Here is a 15,644-nt window from a genome sequence, read left to right as displayed (position 1 = left end):
GGAGGTGACGATCGAAGTCATTTCAGCGACGAAGTTGGCGAGTGCTTGGGCTTTCAGTGCCTTCCTGCTTTCGTACTGGATGTCGAATTTGGATAGTTCGAGGGACCATTTTAGCATTCTCCCGGCCATATCCGGTCGGCTGAGAAGTTGTTTGATAGGCTGGTCGGTCCTTACGATGATGGTATGGGCAAGGAAGTAGTACCTTAGTCTTCTGGCGGCCGTTATTAGCGCCAGTGCGACTTTCTCGATTTGTTGGTATCGTACCTCGGGTCCTTGTAAGGCTTTGCTGATGAAGTACACGGGTTTCTGCCCGTCTTCAACTTCTTGGATCAGGGCCGTACTCACTGATTCGTGGGAGACGCCCAGGTAAAGGTAGAGCACTTCGTCGTTATCCGGTCGGGAGAGGACGGGAGGCTCCGAGAGGACTTGTTTGAGGTGGGACAGTGCTTGCTCGCATTCTTTAGACAATTCGAAGGTCGCTTCCTTGCGTAGTAATTTAAAAAATGGAAGAGCGTGTTGGGCGGATTTCGCGACGAAGCGGGAGAGTGCCGTGAGCATCCCGTTTAGGACTTGGATGGATTTCTTATTGCCAGGAGTGGGGAATTCCGAGAATGCTCGGCATTTATTCGTGTTGGCTTCTATTCCTCTCTCGGTCAGGTAAAAACCGAGGAACTTGCCTTCCCGGACGCCTAAGGTGCATTTTTCTAGGTTAAAGCGCATTTTGCAGGATCTGGCCTGCTCGAAAACTCGCTCGAGATGTGTGGTATGGTCGGTGTCTTCTCGAGATTTGACGATCATGTCGTCCATGTAAACCTCGAGGGTGTCACCGATCTCTCCTCGGAACACCTTGTTCATCATCCGCTGGTAAGTGGCTTCGGCGTTCTTGAGTCCGAAGGGCATTACATTATAGTAGTAATTGCCTGATTCGGTCATGAATGCCGTGCTCTGCTTGTCGCTCCTCGCCATGGGGATTTGGTTGTAACCTGAATAAGCATCCATAAAAGACAATAGTTTATAGCCGGCCGAATTGTCGACCAGCCTGTCAATGTTAGGCAGTGGGTATGCATCTTTGGGACATGCCCGGTTAACATCAGTATAATCAACACACATTCTCCATTTTCCATTAGATTTTTTGACTAGTACAACGTTTGAGAACCAAGTTAAATACTTGGCCTCGGAAATAAAATTTGCCTCTAGGAGGTCTTTTACAGCTTTCTCGGCAGCCACCGCTTTCTCGGGAGACTGCCGACGCCTACGTTGAACTACTGCTCTTACGGTTGGGTCAATGGAGAGGGTGTGGCAGGCGACCTCAGGGTCGAGTCCGGGCATCTCATCTACGCTCCAAGCGAACAAGTCGGCGTTGGCCTGAAGGCAGGCCACGAGCTGTCTCCTCGGTAGGTCTGGAATGTCTCTGCCGATCTTCACAGCTTTGTCAGGGTTGTCTCCCAGAGGGACGAGCTCGAAGTCCCCGTCTGGGATAGGTCGGATGGAGTGAGCTGTCTTCGGTTGTGGTCCTTCACCATTCTTCAGTTCTTCTTCCGTGAACCGAGCGTCGAGGTCGACTGAGCTGACGTTTGTCGGTGGCCGCTGATCTTCCCGATGAGGCTTGTCTTCGGGCCTTGGTTTCTTGTTGGAGCTGGAGGGGGGAGCGATTAGCTGTAACCCCTTCATCGATGCGTCGAATATTCTTCTGGCTGCTTCAATGTCGATGTTGATGGTGGCCACTCGTCCCCTTTTTGTGTAGAACTTCATTTTCAAGTGCACGGTCGAGGGGACGGCAGTGAGTTCAGCCAGAGCAGGGCGCCCGATGATGCATTTGTAGAGGGTTTTGCAGTCGATCACCAGAAACCTCGTCTTGACCGTTCTAGAAGATTCGCATTTCCCGAAGGTAACGATCAGCTCGATGTAACCCCATGGTTTGGTGGTCGTCCCGTTGAACCCCTGGAGGTCGGAGCCCACATATGGGGTGAGGTGCGAGTCATCCAGCTGGAGGGTCTTAAAGAGGTGGGAATACATGATGTCGATCGAGCTTCCCTCGTCGACCAGGATCCGACGGACATCAAAATTTGCCATCCTTGCCCGTACGAGCAGGGGGATTGTGGCGTTCGGAGCTCTTCCGGGCAGTTCTTCCAGATAGAAGGTGATCGGGTCTGATTTCCCCTTGATTTTTTGTAGGGTCAGGCCGAGGTCTGTACTAGCGCTGATTATTTCATCGAACTTCCTCTTCACTGTAGCAACCTGCCTAAAATTTAAAGGTTTAGAGTCGCCACCTATTCTGAAGGGCGAATAGGAAACCCTACGCAGTTTAGAGATCGGGGTAAGTTATTATAATCAGGTTGAGGGAAGGTGTTAGGCACCCTCAACCCTTTCCTATTGGCTTTGAATCTAAGGCAAAGGTTTATGGCTAAAGTATTGAGGTTTAATGGCTAAAGAAATGAATAGGGGAAAAATTGAGATTTTAGGGAGGGGGACTCGCCTTGTTGCCAAGTGCCTACATACCTCCTTATGGAGGATCAGAGTCTACGTAGTTCGGGCACAGGGTTGTACGCCTTATAATTGAATTTGATGTGATAAGGCTTTTTGAATGGCCTATCGTAGTTTTGAATAAGGATGAAAATCCGTAGTTTGATTTGAAGTGTTTTGAATATTTTAGATTTGGGAAGTGTTTTAGGATTTGGGCGTACAACCCTGATTTTAATATGTTACCGTTAGTTGTGATAATCAATAGGTTTGATTACCAAGGCTAACGGATTAAAGGGAGGATTGCTAACCACTATAATCGATAGATTCGATTATCACGAATAGCAAATGAATGTATTTTAAATAATTAATTTGATCGTTACCCCTCATAATCAATAGATTTGATTACGAATAATAACGAATTTTTTTATAAAGGGAAAGTGTTAATCATCGTAACCAATAGCTTTGGTTAAAACCATTTAGCAAAATAATTATTATTTTAATTTATAGGATTTAATTAATTAAATAATTAATTGGTTATTAACCATCGCGACCAATTGATTCGGTCGAAACGAATAATAAATTAGAAATCCTAACACTTTGGCCAATGGCCAGTGGGATTGGGCAAACCCTGATGCTTCTATAACCATTAGGGTTTGTTGTGTTTTTTATAATTAAAGTTAATTAAGATATATGAAATCTATTAAATCGGGAAAATAATCGGGCATATAATTCTAGTACTAATTTTTCTAACTCTAATTTACATTCTAATTAAATTAAATAAATTAATTAACCTAAACATAATTAATTAATCTAAATAATATAATTAATCAAAAAATAAAATAATAAAAAAACATGTAATGAAACCTGGGCGCCTGATTGTATGCGGGTGCCCCCTGAGTGTCCACGCTGCACCTGCACCTTCATGTATGTTGGATCAAGCTTTGGGATCATCCTGTGGTCCGGCTGCGAGGGTGTACGATGCGTGTATGCATGTGCGACGCGCTGGATCTAAATTGAACGCATGACTTTAATTCACAAAATAAATAGCGTTGAGGGTAGGGTTCGAACCCAGTCCCTCACGCTTCCAGCAATATCCATTCACCAGCCAGGCTACGTTTTCAATTTGATTATGCTGCTCTCAATAATGAATAAGTAAATTAAATAATGATCCAATTGGAGAAATCAAACTGAGTCAAAGACGGGGCCCACTGTGGTATGCGTGGCCAGCGCAGATTGGAGTGAATGGCACGCGTGGGTTGACTCTCCAATGAGAGCACGAGCGCGTGAAGAGAGAGAACCACTCTCTTCTGACCGGCCAATAATTGATGCACGCGTGGAACGAGGACAGGCATGGGGACTGCACATCTTCTTCTTCCTTGGACAACCAAATTAGCTACGATTTTCCCTTGAAATAGCTGCGGTTCCTGCAACTAATTTTCGTAGCAAAAAATCCAGATCTTCGAACCTGCAAAAAACGCACGAAGGGAACAAATAGAAAACCCAGATTGACTTAATTTTATCCCCTGATGCCAAATATGCCCATGGTTTGGTCCGAAAACAACCGTAAGCATGAGAACGTCCGTATGGACACTCTATGCCCTAACAATGGTGTGATCGTATCCATGGCCGAAATCCCTCATGTGATACGTTCAACCTGCTCTAAGCAACCTTAATAACACATTAGCATGTTCGGTTAAAACAGAGAAGAAAACGAAAAACGAAAACTCACTCATCCATGAACATCAAGAACGTGATGCATACGTTATGGCCGTTATGGGATCTGTTCAGTCGTTCAACATCACCCAATCTTACCTTGGGAAGAGATTGGAATCGTGCTTGGGTCCTCTAAAGAGCTGAAACTAGTAGGACGAATTTTCTCCTTTCCTTGACTTTTTTATTTTTAAAACCCTAGCTCCTGCAGCCATATTTCGTCCCCTCACTCTGAGTCTTTCTTTTTCTTATATAGGAGAATCAAATTAGGTTAAAAAGACTTGGAGAAAGATCAAATCTTCATTAAAGAAAATTTTATTTGATTTCGTTATGAAATATTTCTATTTTAAGCTCCATGTTATTTCCCATAACCTTTCCAACGTGTAATTGGCCCTTGGTACATGAGATTTGACTTGATTCAATGAATGGAAGTATTTTGCATGATTTGATTTTATTTATTTTTTATTTTATTTGATTTAAATTGAATTTAAATGAATAAATCCAAAATAAATATAATAAAAATCATAAAATAATTATCAAATGATCTTTGGGCCTTGCATGATCTCAAAATCACGTGGATAACCTAAAACTCATGGCCCATTACTTGAAAATACAAGATTCTTCATTTAGGGTTTCATATTTTTCTTGATTTTTAGCCAACTTCTGGGCCTTGTATTTCCTACAATTTTTTCCATATGACCATGTTCTAGGACTTCTTGGAAAGCTCAGAGAGTCCTCTAAATGATCCTTTTGGTTTCATCTCATTTGAAGCTTCCATGCTCAAGTTATGAGCTTTGACCCAAAAGGTGTTTTTGTTGACTTTTTGGAGGACCTATAATCTCTTTGACCATATCTCTCAAATGAAGCATTTCTGGCCTTGGCTTGTGAGAGACAAAGTTGTAGAGAATCAAATTCCCTTCAAAATAGGCTTTTAGTGGGGAATTTTTGATGTTCCATGTGAAAGTTATGGTCAGTCAAAGTTGAGTTAACTTTCTCCTAGAGAAACCCTAATTTGAACCTTTTTGTATTTGTTCATCTCTGAGTTTCTACTGATAAATCATGATCAAATTTTGATCAAATGATGGATATGTACCTCTATACTTGATGTTTGGTCCATGATCTTGAAGTTTGATTGTATTTTGACTATAGTTGACTTTTAGGTCTATATAGTCGATTACTGATCATCTGAGCATTTGAATAGGAAATCCTTGGGATTGAAGTTTGATAATTGACATGGAGATGCCTTGAGACATATGAGAGACCTTGAGATCTATTTGAGACCTTGAATATTCACAATCTTTGATAAAATGAAAACCCTAATCTTGAAACCCTCGATTAGGAGACTGTTGCTTGAGAAGAGCCCTTGAGCCTTGAGTTATTGGAAATGAAGTGAGGAACCTTTTGATTGATTATAGGAGGGAAAATTTTGGGGTATGACATTCACCGAGCTGATCGTGAGGGAGTCGGGATCTCCGCCATTAGATATCACTATCGCGGCTGGGAACCCCTCCCAGGTGCTGAGGACAGACATTACTCCGACCGAGGGTATGAAGTCCTCTGGTCGGGTAACGGACAGAGCTACTTGCAGTGGCCCACCATCTAGTGAGTTATCCTTGTCAGAGTTCGGTGATTCGTCTCTTCTGGACGGGTCTCCTTTCTTTGTGTATTTCGAAAGGCGGCCTTCTTTGATCAGCGTCTCGATGGCATCTTTGAGATGTATGCAGTCCTCGGTCAGGTGCCCGTGGCTCTTGTGATACTTGCAGTATTTGGATTTGTCGGCCCCCGACCTGGTTTGATTTGATTTTGGGGGCCTGATGTTGGATTTCTTGAAGTCGGTGCTCTTGCACTCGGCTAGGATTTTCTCGCGTGAGGCGTTCAGAGGGGGATAGTTGCTGAACCGGCCAGCTGGTCCCCTGCGTTCTTTCGCGTCGTGGGACCTGTCATCCTTCCTCTTCTCATGTCCTCGGCGCGAAATCGAGTAGTCTTGGCTCGAGCTTCGAGCATCATTTCCCCTAGATGCTTTAATGGCAGCCGCCTCACCTTCTTCGAAAGCAATGAAAGCTTGGGCTCTTTTGAGGATGGCGTTCATGGAGTGAACCTTTTCGATCTTTATAGCCTTCTTGAATTCGCTTTCGGGGAGGAGTCCTCTCTCCAGGAGGTACCTCTTCATATAGTCGGTCGTCTGCACTTGGTCGGCCTCTTTGTTGAACCTGTCGAGGTAATCTCGGAGAGGTTCGTTGGTACCTTGGATCACAGCCTCGAGGTTTGCTTCAGACTTCGGCTGTCGACGGGAAGCAGTGAAATGGCTCAAGAAGAGTTCCTTGAGTTCGGCCCAGGACTGGATGGAGTTGGGAGGGAGATTCCTGTACCAGGTCATCGCTCCTTTCCTGAGTGTGGTCGGGAAGATATGACATTTGATGGACTCGTGGACGACGTGATACTCCATGACGGCTTCAATGTTCTTAATGTGATCGTCGGGGTCAGTAGTTTCGTCGTATGGATCCAAGGTCGGGGGCTTTTCCATCCCCCGCAGAAGGCGAACTCTTTGGATGCTTTCGGACAAGGGGCTGCGGAAATCTTCCTTGCCGCTCGCGCTTGGAGAGGTCGAGCACGCGTTTCACCGGGGATTTACCGACGTCCTTCCTGGATTCCGGCGGTTGTCCCGGGCGGGGGAATGTTTGCGGGGTTCTCGGTCTTTCTTGGAGAGTCTCTGGTCTTCTTATTCGGGAGAAGGGTTCTCGATTTCTGCGGCCTCATGTCTCTGATTTTTCTTGCTCTTTCGTGGTGCAGAGCGGGAATAGGATCTCTGACGGCGGGACCTTTTAGGCGGGGAGCGCAAAGAAGACGGGGAACGTCGACGGGTCCTCCTCGGCGGAGAGCGCGAGGAAGAGTAGGAGCGCGATCGATGGTGTCTCCACGGGGGGAACGATATCATCGCCTCCTCTCCAGCTTGTCAATCCGGTCGCCCTGAAGTCGGATGAGGCGATTGGTCTGCCGCAGTTCTTTGAGCAGGAGGAGGGTTGTGGTGTCAGTTTCTTCGCGGGCATTGACTTGTTCCCGGTCCCCCTCATTCTGAGTCTTTCGCCTCTCAGGCGAGCGGGTGGAAGAGGAGGCAGTTTGCCCGTCTCTGGAGTCAGCTTCATTTTGGATGCGAGCCAGCTCTTGCCCGTTCTGGGGTTGGGGCTGCTCGGTCCGGTTATTCTGAGGCTGCTCGTTCCAGTTTTCCGAGCCTGCTCGTCTCTATTATTTTGAGCTTGCTCGATGTTTTGAGGTTGCTGTCTCTTGTTGGGTTGGGAGGTCTCATGCCTTGACCTCCCTTGCTCGTCAGCAGTGTGCTATTGTCCCTCCCATCGATGTCGATTCGTCCCCTCGGGCGTGGAATCTTGGATGAGATTGTCCAGGTGGAAGGGATCAGGGTTTGGGACGTTGACGTTGTTGTTGTTGCTGGCCATGACGATCGTAGGATAGATTAGCTTTGATTTTTGTTTTTTAAAGATGGGTAAGCTTGTTTCCCACAGACGGCGCCACTGATCGTACCTGATCAGAAGGATCGTCAAGGCCTGCTCGGATGCTGGGTCTTCGTGAAGTGAGAGGGGGTGTACCTGCAAGGTACTTCGATGCCAAAGTGAGAAGAGGAGCAAAGGAGAGCAAGTACAAGCTGAAGGTTAGAAAGAATTGAATACCTGACCCTCTAGTGAAAGAGGGTATTTATAGCCCCCAGCGCTGGGCCATGATCTCGCTATCTGGACTGGACGCCCAGGCCCAATTAGGATACTGCCAGGTTTCCTGGGCAGAAATACCTGAGGTGCGTGAGTGCCCTCTGTCTTGGTTAACCACTCTGAAGTTTAAGGGAGACGCGGTCTTTTAGGGGCCACGTGGACTCCGTGTCATTCGGGGGGTTGGATATGGAAGGAACTCGAGGAGGAGCAGGATCCTCGGCAGGAAGGATGCTCGCAGAGAGCAGGTTCCTCGGTAGAAAGGATGCTCGCAGAGAGCATCCTTGCCGGGCGCCTGGTAGCTCGAGGAGCGATACGCCGAGAATGGTGGAGAGGAGCATTCTAAGCCCAGCTAAGGAGCACAGAGTGGTTTGGGCCTCTAAGGCTAAGTGGGCTGAAACTAGATTGGGCCTAATCTTGGCCCAGTCCAGAACATTTTTAAAAACTGAATTGGGTCTTGGATAATGTGATTTATCATGAGTTTTTAGCGATTTTTCCATAATTTAATGGAGTCGTTTGAATGGTCTTTGAGCCGAGTTTTGATGAAAATCAAATACTTGAATTTTCTAAGTTTATGCATTGTGATGGATGATTGCTTGAGAAAGACATTTGAATCTTGTTTGCTAACTGTTGTTCATGATTGTATGATGTGGTTTTGCGATGACGATGAGGTGACACTACAGAAAATGTGCTCCCTAGCCAGGTGAAGTTGTGACGTGATTTTCACGTGTGTAAAATAAATAATTTACACTATTAAAAACAGAATTAATTTTTTTAAAAATAGAATTTTAAACAAAATGTTATTAAAAATGAGTATATTATATATTTTTTTAATAGAGAAAATTCAATTTTTAAACAAAATATATATTAAATGAGAATATATTATATATGTATATTTAAAATAAAATAAAATAGAATAGAATAGAATTATATTTTATATTTCTTAAAAGAATAATAAGTTTGTTAAGAACAAAATAGGGTGAAATAGTATTTTTGAAACATAACATTTTAAAAAAAATATTATATGTTTATTATATTTTGTTTTAAAAAAATATATAGTAGTATTTTGTTTAAAAAGTATTTATTATAGTGTGAAGTATTATTTTGTTTAAAAAAAAGAATATAGTAGTGTTTTGTTTAAAAAATGGATATAGTTATCATATGTTTATTATATAGTGTTATTATATAGTGTGAAGTATTATTTTGTTTAAAAAATGTTTATTATATGTTTATTATATACTCCCTCTGTCCCAAATTATAAGAGAAATTCACTTTTTTGATTCATTGAATAATTAATGTATCTGGTCTATATAAAGACCAGATACATTAATTATTCAATGAATCTAAAAAATGAATATCTCTTATAATTTGGGACGGAGGGAGTATATAATTAATATAGTTTCAAAAAAATTATAAAATTTATTTATAGTTGATATAGTTAAATGTTTAATTATAGTTACTAAAAAGATAATGATTGGATATATGTGCAGTATGGATTATTATTGATATTATCGTAGTTGAATGTACGATAGATTGGAACCAGGAAGACGTGCATTTAAACTCAATTTTATAGTAGGAGTTAATGGGTTTATCACGTGGGCGTTTGCTCAGGAATATTGTCGAAGCGAAAAAGGAGTTAGGTGTCCTTGTCTTAAATGTGGATGTAGACCTATAATTAGTGACCCAGAGGAAGTGGTCTGTCATTTACATAGAAGGGGTTTCATGGAAAATTATTGGGTTTGGAAGTTTACTGATGAAAAATGCGGAGTAACGTACCAGAGACTAGCAATACACATGCTTCAAGTAGTCGATCGCCTATGGAATATGAGGAAAGATCGCCTATGGAATATGAGGAAAACTTTAATCTGATCGGTGACATGGTTAAGGATGCTTTTGGTGTGAACGTGACCTATGGTCAACCTGAAGATTTTGATGGGGAAGAGTTGTCGAATGAGGAAGCGCAGAGATTTTATCAATTGTTGAATGAGATGAATACGCCATTGTTTGAGGGGTAGTCTGACTCAAAGTTATCAATGTGTGTGAGATTATTGGCTGCCAAGTCAAATTGGAATGTTCCTGATCAGTGTTTGGAATTATTTGTAAAAATGATGTTGGACTCAACTACAATAAAAGACAACTTGCCTACAACATTTTATGATGCAAAGAAGTTGGTGTCGAAGTTGGGCTTAAGAGTAAGAATGATTGTTGCATTAATGGTTGTATGTTGTTTTATGACAATGAATTTGGTACTCAAAATGGATTGTTGGAGGAATGTAAGTTTTGTATGAATCCAAGATATAAAGTTTGCAGTAGAGTCATTAACACTAATCAAGACCGTGTAACAGTAAAGTATATGTTTTATCTTCCGATAATACCAAGGTTAAAAAGAATGTTTGCTTCATGGCACAGTGAAAGTCAAATGACATGGCCTCATACAAACAAAACAAGTCCAGGCGCTATGCGACATCCATCTGATGGCGAGGCATGGAAGCACTTTGATCGAATACATCCTGATTTTTTCGCAGAACCTAGAAATGTCAGGCTTGGATTATGCTCAGATGGTTTTACTCCTTATGTTCAAGCGTCGAGAAGTGCATATTTTTGTTGGACAGTTATTGTAACCCCTTACAACCACCCTCCTAAGACGTGCATGACAAAACCATACATATTTTTTACGTGCGTCATTCCAGGACCTTCGAGTCCAAAAGCCAGAATTGATGTGTATTTACAACCTTTAATTGATGATTTGAAGAGGTTGTGGATTGGATATTTGACTTATAATGTATCTCGTAAACAAAACTTTACTATGCGAGCTGCCTTGATGTGGATCATTAACGACTTTCCAGCATATGGCATGTTGTTTGGTTGGGGTACACATGGAAAAATGGGTTGTCCGTATTGTATGGGATACACCAAGGCGTTTACGTTGGATAAAGGGGGGAAAAGCTCGTGGTTTGATTGTCACCGCAGATTCCTACCAAAAAATCATTTGTATAGAAGAAACAAGACAAATTTCAAAAAAAGACACATAGGTAACAGATTCGCCTCCGCCTCGATTGTCATCAGGTGCTGTATGGAACCAAATTTGTGAACTATCAAAAATCACAGATACTGGAAAGGCATGTAGAATTGAAGGATATGGGGTCGAACACAATTGGATAAAAAGAAGTATATTTTGGGACCTCCCGTATTGGAAAGATAATTGTTGCACCATAATCTTGATGTTATGCATATTGAGAAGAATTTTTTTGATAATGTATTTAACACAGTGATGAATGTTAAAGACAGAACAAAAGATAATGAGAAGGTTAGACATGACATGGAAATTTGGTGCAATCGAAAAGAGTTGAAGAATGCCCGACGGTTATTCTTCAAATTTAGCACGGTGTAATGACGCTAACACTGGGAATTTTCATGGTATGAAAAGGCATGATTGCCATGTTTTTATGGAACAATTGCTACCAATTGCGTTCGGTTCTCTACCCAAACATGTGCTTAATCCACTAATTGAAATTAGTCAATTTTTCATAGATATTTGTGCGTCAGCTTTAAAAGTGGATGACATCATTAAGTTGGACCGAAATATTCTAGTCATTCTATGTAATTTGTAACAAGTATTTCCGCCTGTTTTTTTTGACTCCATGGAACATCTACCTGTGTATCTTGCCTATGAAGCTTATCTTGGAGGACATGTTCAATATAGGTGGATGTATCCGTTTGAAAGGTTCATGGATGATTCAAAGCGATAAGTGAAAATAAAGCTAGAGTTGAAGGATCAATATGTGCACATTACTTTCATAAAAAAAACATCACATTTTTGCAGTCACTATTTCAACCACTTGATGTTAACTCCAAGAATCATACGAAATCCTGTAAATGTTAGTGAAAGAAGTAAATTCACCTTATCGGTCTTCGGGCTTCCAGGCCGTCCATCTGGAAAGAAGTGTGTGCATTGGTTGACCCTACAAGAAATGCAATCCGCCCATGTTCATGTCTTGATCAACTGCGTTGAAGTTGAATCATATCTTGAGTAAGTATACCCTAACTTTTAATTTTATTTACAGTCATAAAACTTATTACCTTGAAACTTATAGTGTGTTTCTTTTTAGGGAATTTAACAACACCTATTTTCATAGTACCGGTGTACAATCAACATTTGGTGTCATTCATGCTTAGTTTCTAGCATGGTTTAAGGAGAGATTGTCTAGCATTGTTGCACCGACTCCAGAAATACTCCATTTGAGAAACTTATCTCAAGGCTCTATTCAAAGCGCAAATGAATGACACACATACTTCGTGAATGGATATAAATTTCACACTCATACATGGACTGAAGGGAAAAAGACCATAAACAATGGTGTTTTTGTAAAAGGAGTTACAGATGGTGGTGAACATAACTACGAGTTGATATACAATTACTTGAACTCGGAAAATAAAGTTGTCTTATTTTATTGTGAACAATATGATCAAACTAAAGGCAAAATAGATAAGACATATGGTATTGTTGAGATTCAAATGGACTGGAGGTTCAAAGAGACCCTTTCATAATGTCACGTATAAGGTATGATCCAATTTTTATTTAACTATACATTTCCATTTTTAATAACTTTATAATTAATGCTAATTCAACTATTGTTGTTTAGATTCGGGCCGAGCCGGACTGCTCTCATATTTATAAAGAGTTTTAAAGATGTTAAGGGCGATGATAGAGAATATTGGTTTAAGCAAATTCAAGTATACTTAATTTATTGTTTAAGTTATTGTTATTTAAATGAATTTTTCATTACAATTATCTAACTTTTATTTTAATGTCATACAACATTGCAGGAAAAATGTGTGTGCGAACCAATGAAAGAGAGGCTGATTAAAAAAAAAAGGGTTAAGTATATTTTTTGTTCCTATAAATATCTCAAATTTCACTTTTAGTCCCTATTAAAAAAATGACTTTTTTTAGTCCATATAAAATTTGTATGCATTCAATTTTAGTCTCTATTATTTTTTAAGATTTTGAAATTTGTTTAGTTACCCTTAAAACTTTAAATTTTTGAATATTTTTTTCATACGTGTTTAGAATATTACAAAATATTTCTTTACCAAATTATATAACTTTTAAAATGAGATGAATTAAATATGAATTTTTTAAATTTCAAAAGATAATGATAAAAGTAATACAAATCTCGACTTAAAAATCAAATTTTGAGTTTCTTTTTTTTCGATGAACTTTTTATAACGTTCACATGTCTGTAAAACAATCATTCAAAAATACACATCAATTTAACAATAGGGAATAAAACTACGTGCATAATAATTTTGTGAGGACTAAAATATGTCATTTTTTTAATAGGGACTAAAAATAAAATTTGAGATATTCATAGGGACCAAAAACATACTTAACCCAAAAAATAATATGGCAGAACTGCAAGACGACTTTCTAACATGATAAGACTTGTTAGAAAGCGTTGAGAACTTCATGGCATCCGTCCCAGTTGGATAGGAGAAGAAATCTTTCATAAACTTCTTAAATATTGGGAGGGTGATGAATTTCTGGCTAAATCTGAAAATGCAAAGAAGATGAGAGCATCTGAAAAATGAGTTGCCTTAATGCTGTTGGAAGTATAAGCACAGTTGAGCATCTTCAACGCCTAATATTAATTATTACCAATTTTTAAAGTTATAATTTGATTTTATAATAGATATTATTAATTATAGTTAATTTGATTATTTAGACTAAGGAATTGAATAGACCAGCTCTGATGACCGAGCTGATTGCAAGGATTCGGACAAAGAAAACAGGAGGTATTGTTGACGATCGTACACAAAAATCTACGGTAAGTTATTTGATTTACGTTGTTCATATATTTTTTTAATTTATTGGAAACTTTGGTGTCGTGATTGTCATGTGGCATGTGAGATGTTGTGGCGTGAAAATCACGTGGAAACTAAAGTTGCGGCGTGAAAATCACGTGGCTATTTTTCATATATTATTTACGTAAATTTAATTTAAATTATATTTAACTTAATTTTTTGTATGTGTAGGTTGATTATCAGACATTGCTTGTACGATTTCTGAATATTAATTCTCGATATACTCAAAGACCGGGAGAGCTGCTTCATCCGGATGCGAAATTTTATATTTGGAATGAAGTCACTAGCGGCAAGGGGCCTAACAGTTTTTTTTTTGTGGTGGAAATTTGGCAAGCACCTTGAGACCTGATGATATAACTCTATATCAAAGAGTTATTGACGGTGAAGGAGGTTTACGTCCCGTAACTTTGACACCGGAACAACAAGAAACCGTAAGACAATTGCCGATTAATGAGGCGAGACGCAATGCAGCGGAACGTGAGGCGGCTATGAAGGCCCAAATGGAGGCAATGCAGAGTGAACATCAACAACAAAATTGAGTTCATGGAAAAGAGACAGTCTGATATGGAGGCGCAAATGCGGCAGTTTATGCAATCGTTTGGTGGAAACCAAAACGTGGGTAGTTATGCGCCGACTGATCAGGAGAACGAAAATAATGATGAGTTTCCCGACCCAGACTGATAGTTGATTTAATTTAATTTTTATTTTGTTGTTACTTTTGATTTTGAATTTGTGTAAAATATTAATTAATTTATAATTACATTTAATAATATTTGATTTATAATTTTAATTTATTAATTTATATATTTTAGTATATTTAGTTTATTAATTTAATTTATATATTTTAGTATATTTAATTTATTAATTTAATGGGTCTTGCTAACAAGTGCCCTGAAGGCACTCTTTAAGGTTTCTAAATAAAGAAATATTTTATAAAAAAATTGACCATGTCAATTTCCAATGCACTAAATATGCATATTTTCAAGAAAAACTTACTTCGTTAAAGTTTTAAAAAGTGCCCTGAGAGTACTGGTTAGCATTTCCCTAATTTAATTTATATATTTTTGGTATATTTAGTTAATTAATTTAATTTATATATTTTAACATATTTAGTTAATTAACTTAATTTATTAATTTTAATATATTTAGTTTATTAATTTTATATATATATATATATATATATACAATTTATTAATTTGGTTTAAAACTTTATATTAAAAAATATTAGTGACATGATTTACATGTCACTAATTAGTGGCATGGAAATCGCGTCGCAACATGTAAATATCCATCAGCTTTTAGATTGTATAATAGCAATTATTAGTGATGTGATTTTCATGTCACTAATTAGTGACATGAAAATCACGCTGTAACTCAAGATTCTTTTCCTGCACCTAACCTGCTACGCCTGCTCTAACTGAAAGTGTGTGAATACTTGTGCCAAGGTTTGCAACGTGATTTTCACTTCACTACTTAGTGAAGTTAAAATCATGTCACTACTGAGTTGCCACCTTCTCTCCTGCGGCGTAATTTTCCACGTCGCAAATTTTGGTTTGTGATGTGTTTTTTCACTTTGTGGCGTGATTTTCACGTCACTACTGAGATTTTTTTTGTAGTGTGATGGCTTATAGACGTTTGTAGAAGGCTTAAGCCTTGTTATTTCATAATTGTTGTTGTTGCATGTCGTGTCGCAATCATTGCATCGTTGATGGCTTATGCTCTGTTGTTGGCCTAGAATAGCGAATCGTTGAAGGCTTATGCCTTGTTGCTACCTCTATTTATTGGCATTATATTGAGGGCTCATGTCCAATTGGTACCTGTCATACCCCAATATTTGCCCACACTTTTCAAAAATTCGAAGCTATTTCAAAAATTGGATTTTATAAAAAA

The 15,644-nt window shown here is 39.5% G+C and overlaps 1 protein-coding gene across 1 annotated transcript; it reads right to left on the bottom strand.

The window, feature by feature from the left end:
• Positions 1–5,548: 5,548 nt before the first annotated feature.
• Positions 5,549–6,697, bottom strand: LOC131650496 (uncharacterized). Its single transcript, XM_058920202.1, has one exon. It carries the CDS (start codon positions 6,695–6,697, stop codon positions 5,549–5,551), a length of 1,149 nt encoding a protein of 382 aa, XP_058776185.1.
• Between the last annotated feature and the right edge of the window lie 8,947 nt (positions 6,698–15,644).

This window comes from Vicia villosa, linkage group LG2 (genome assembly GCF_029867415.1).
Source record: "Vicia villosa cultivar HV-30 ecotype Madison, WI linkage group LG2, Vvil1.0, whole genome shotgun sequence".
Taxonomy (NCBI): Eukaryota; Viridiplantae; Streptophyta; class Magnoliopsida; order Fabales; family Fabaceae; genus Vicia; species Vicia villosa.
The sequence above is the reverse complement of the archived record's forward strand: the minus strand, read 5'-3'. Positions and strand labels throughout refer to the sequence as shown.

What these genes read in the sequence shown, in the direction of transcription:
- LOC131650496 (XM_058920202.1), bottom strand. Translation starts at nt 6,697, where the DNA reads ATGGAAAAGCCCCCGACCTTGGATCCATACGACGAAACTACTGACCCC.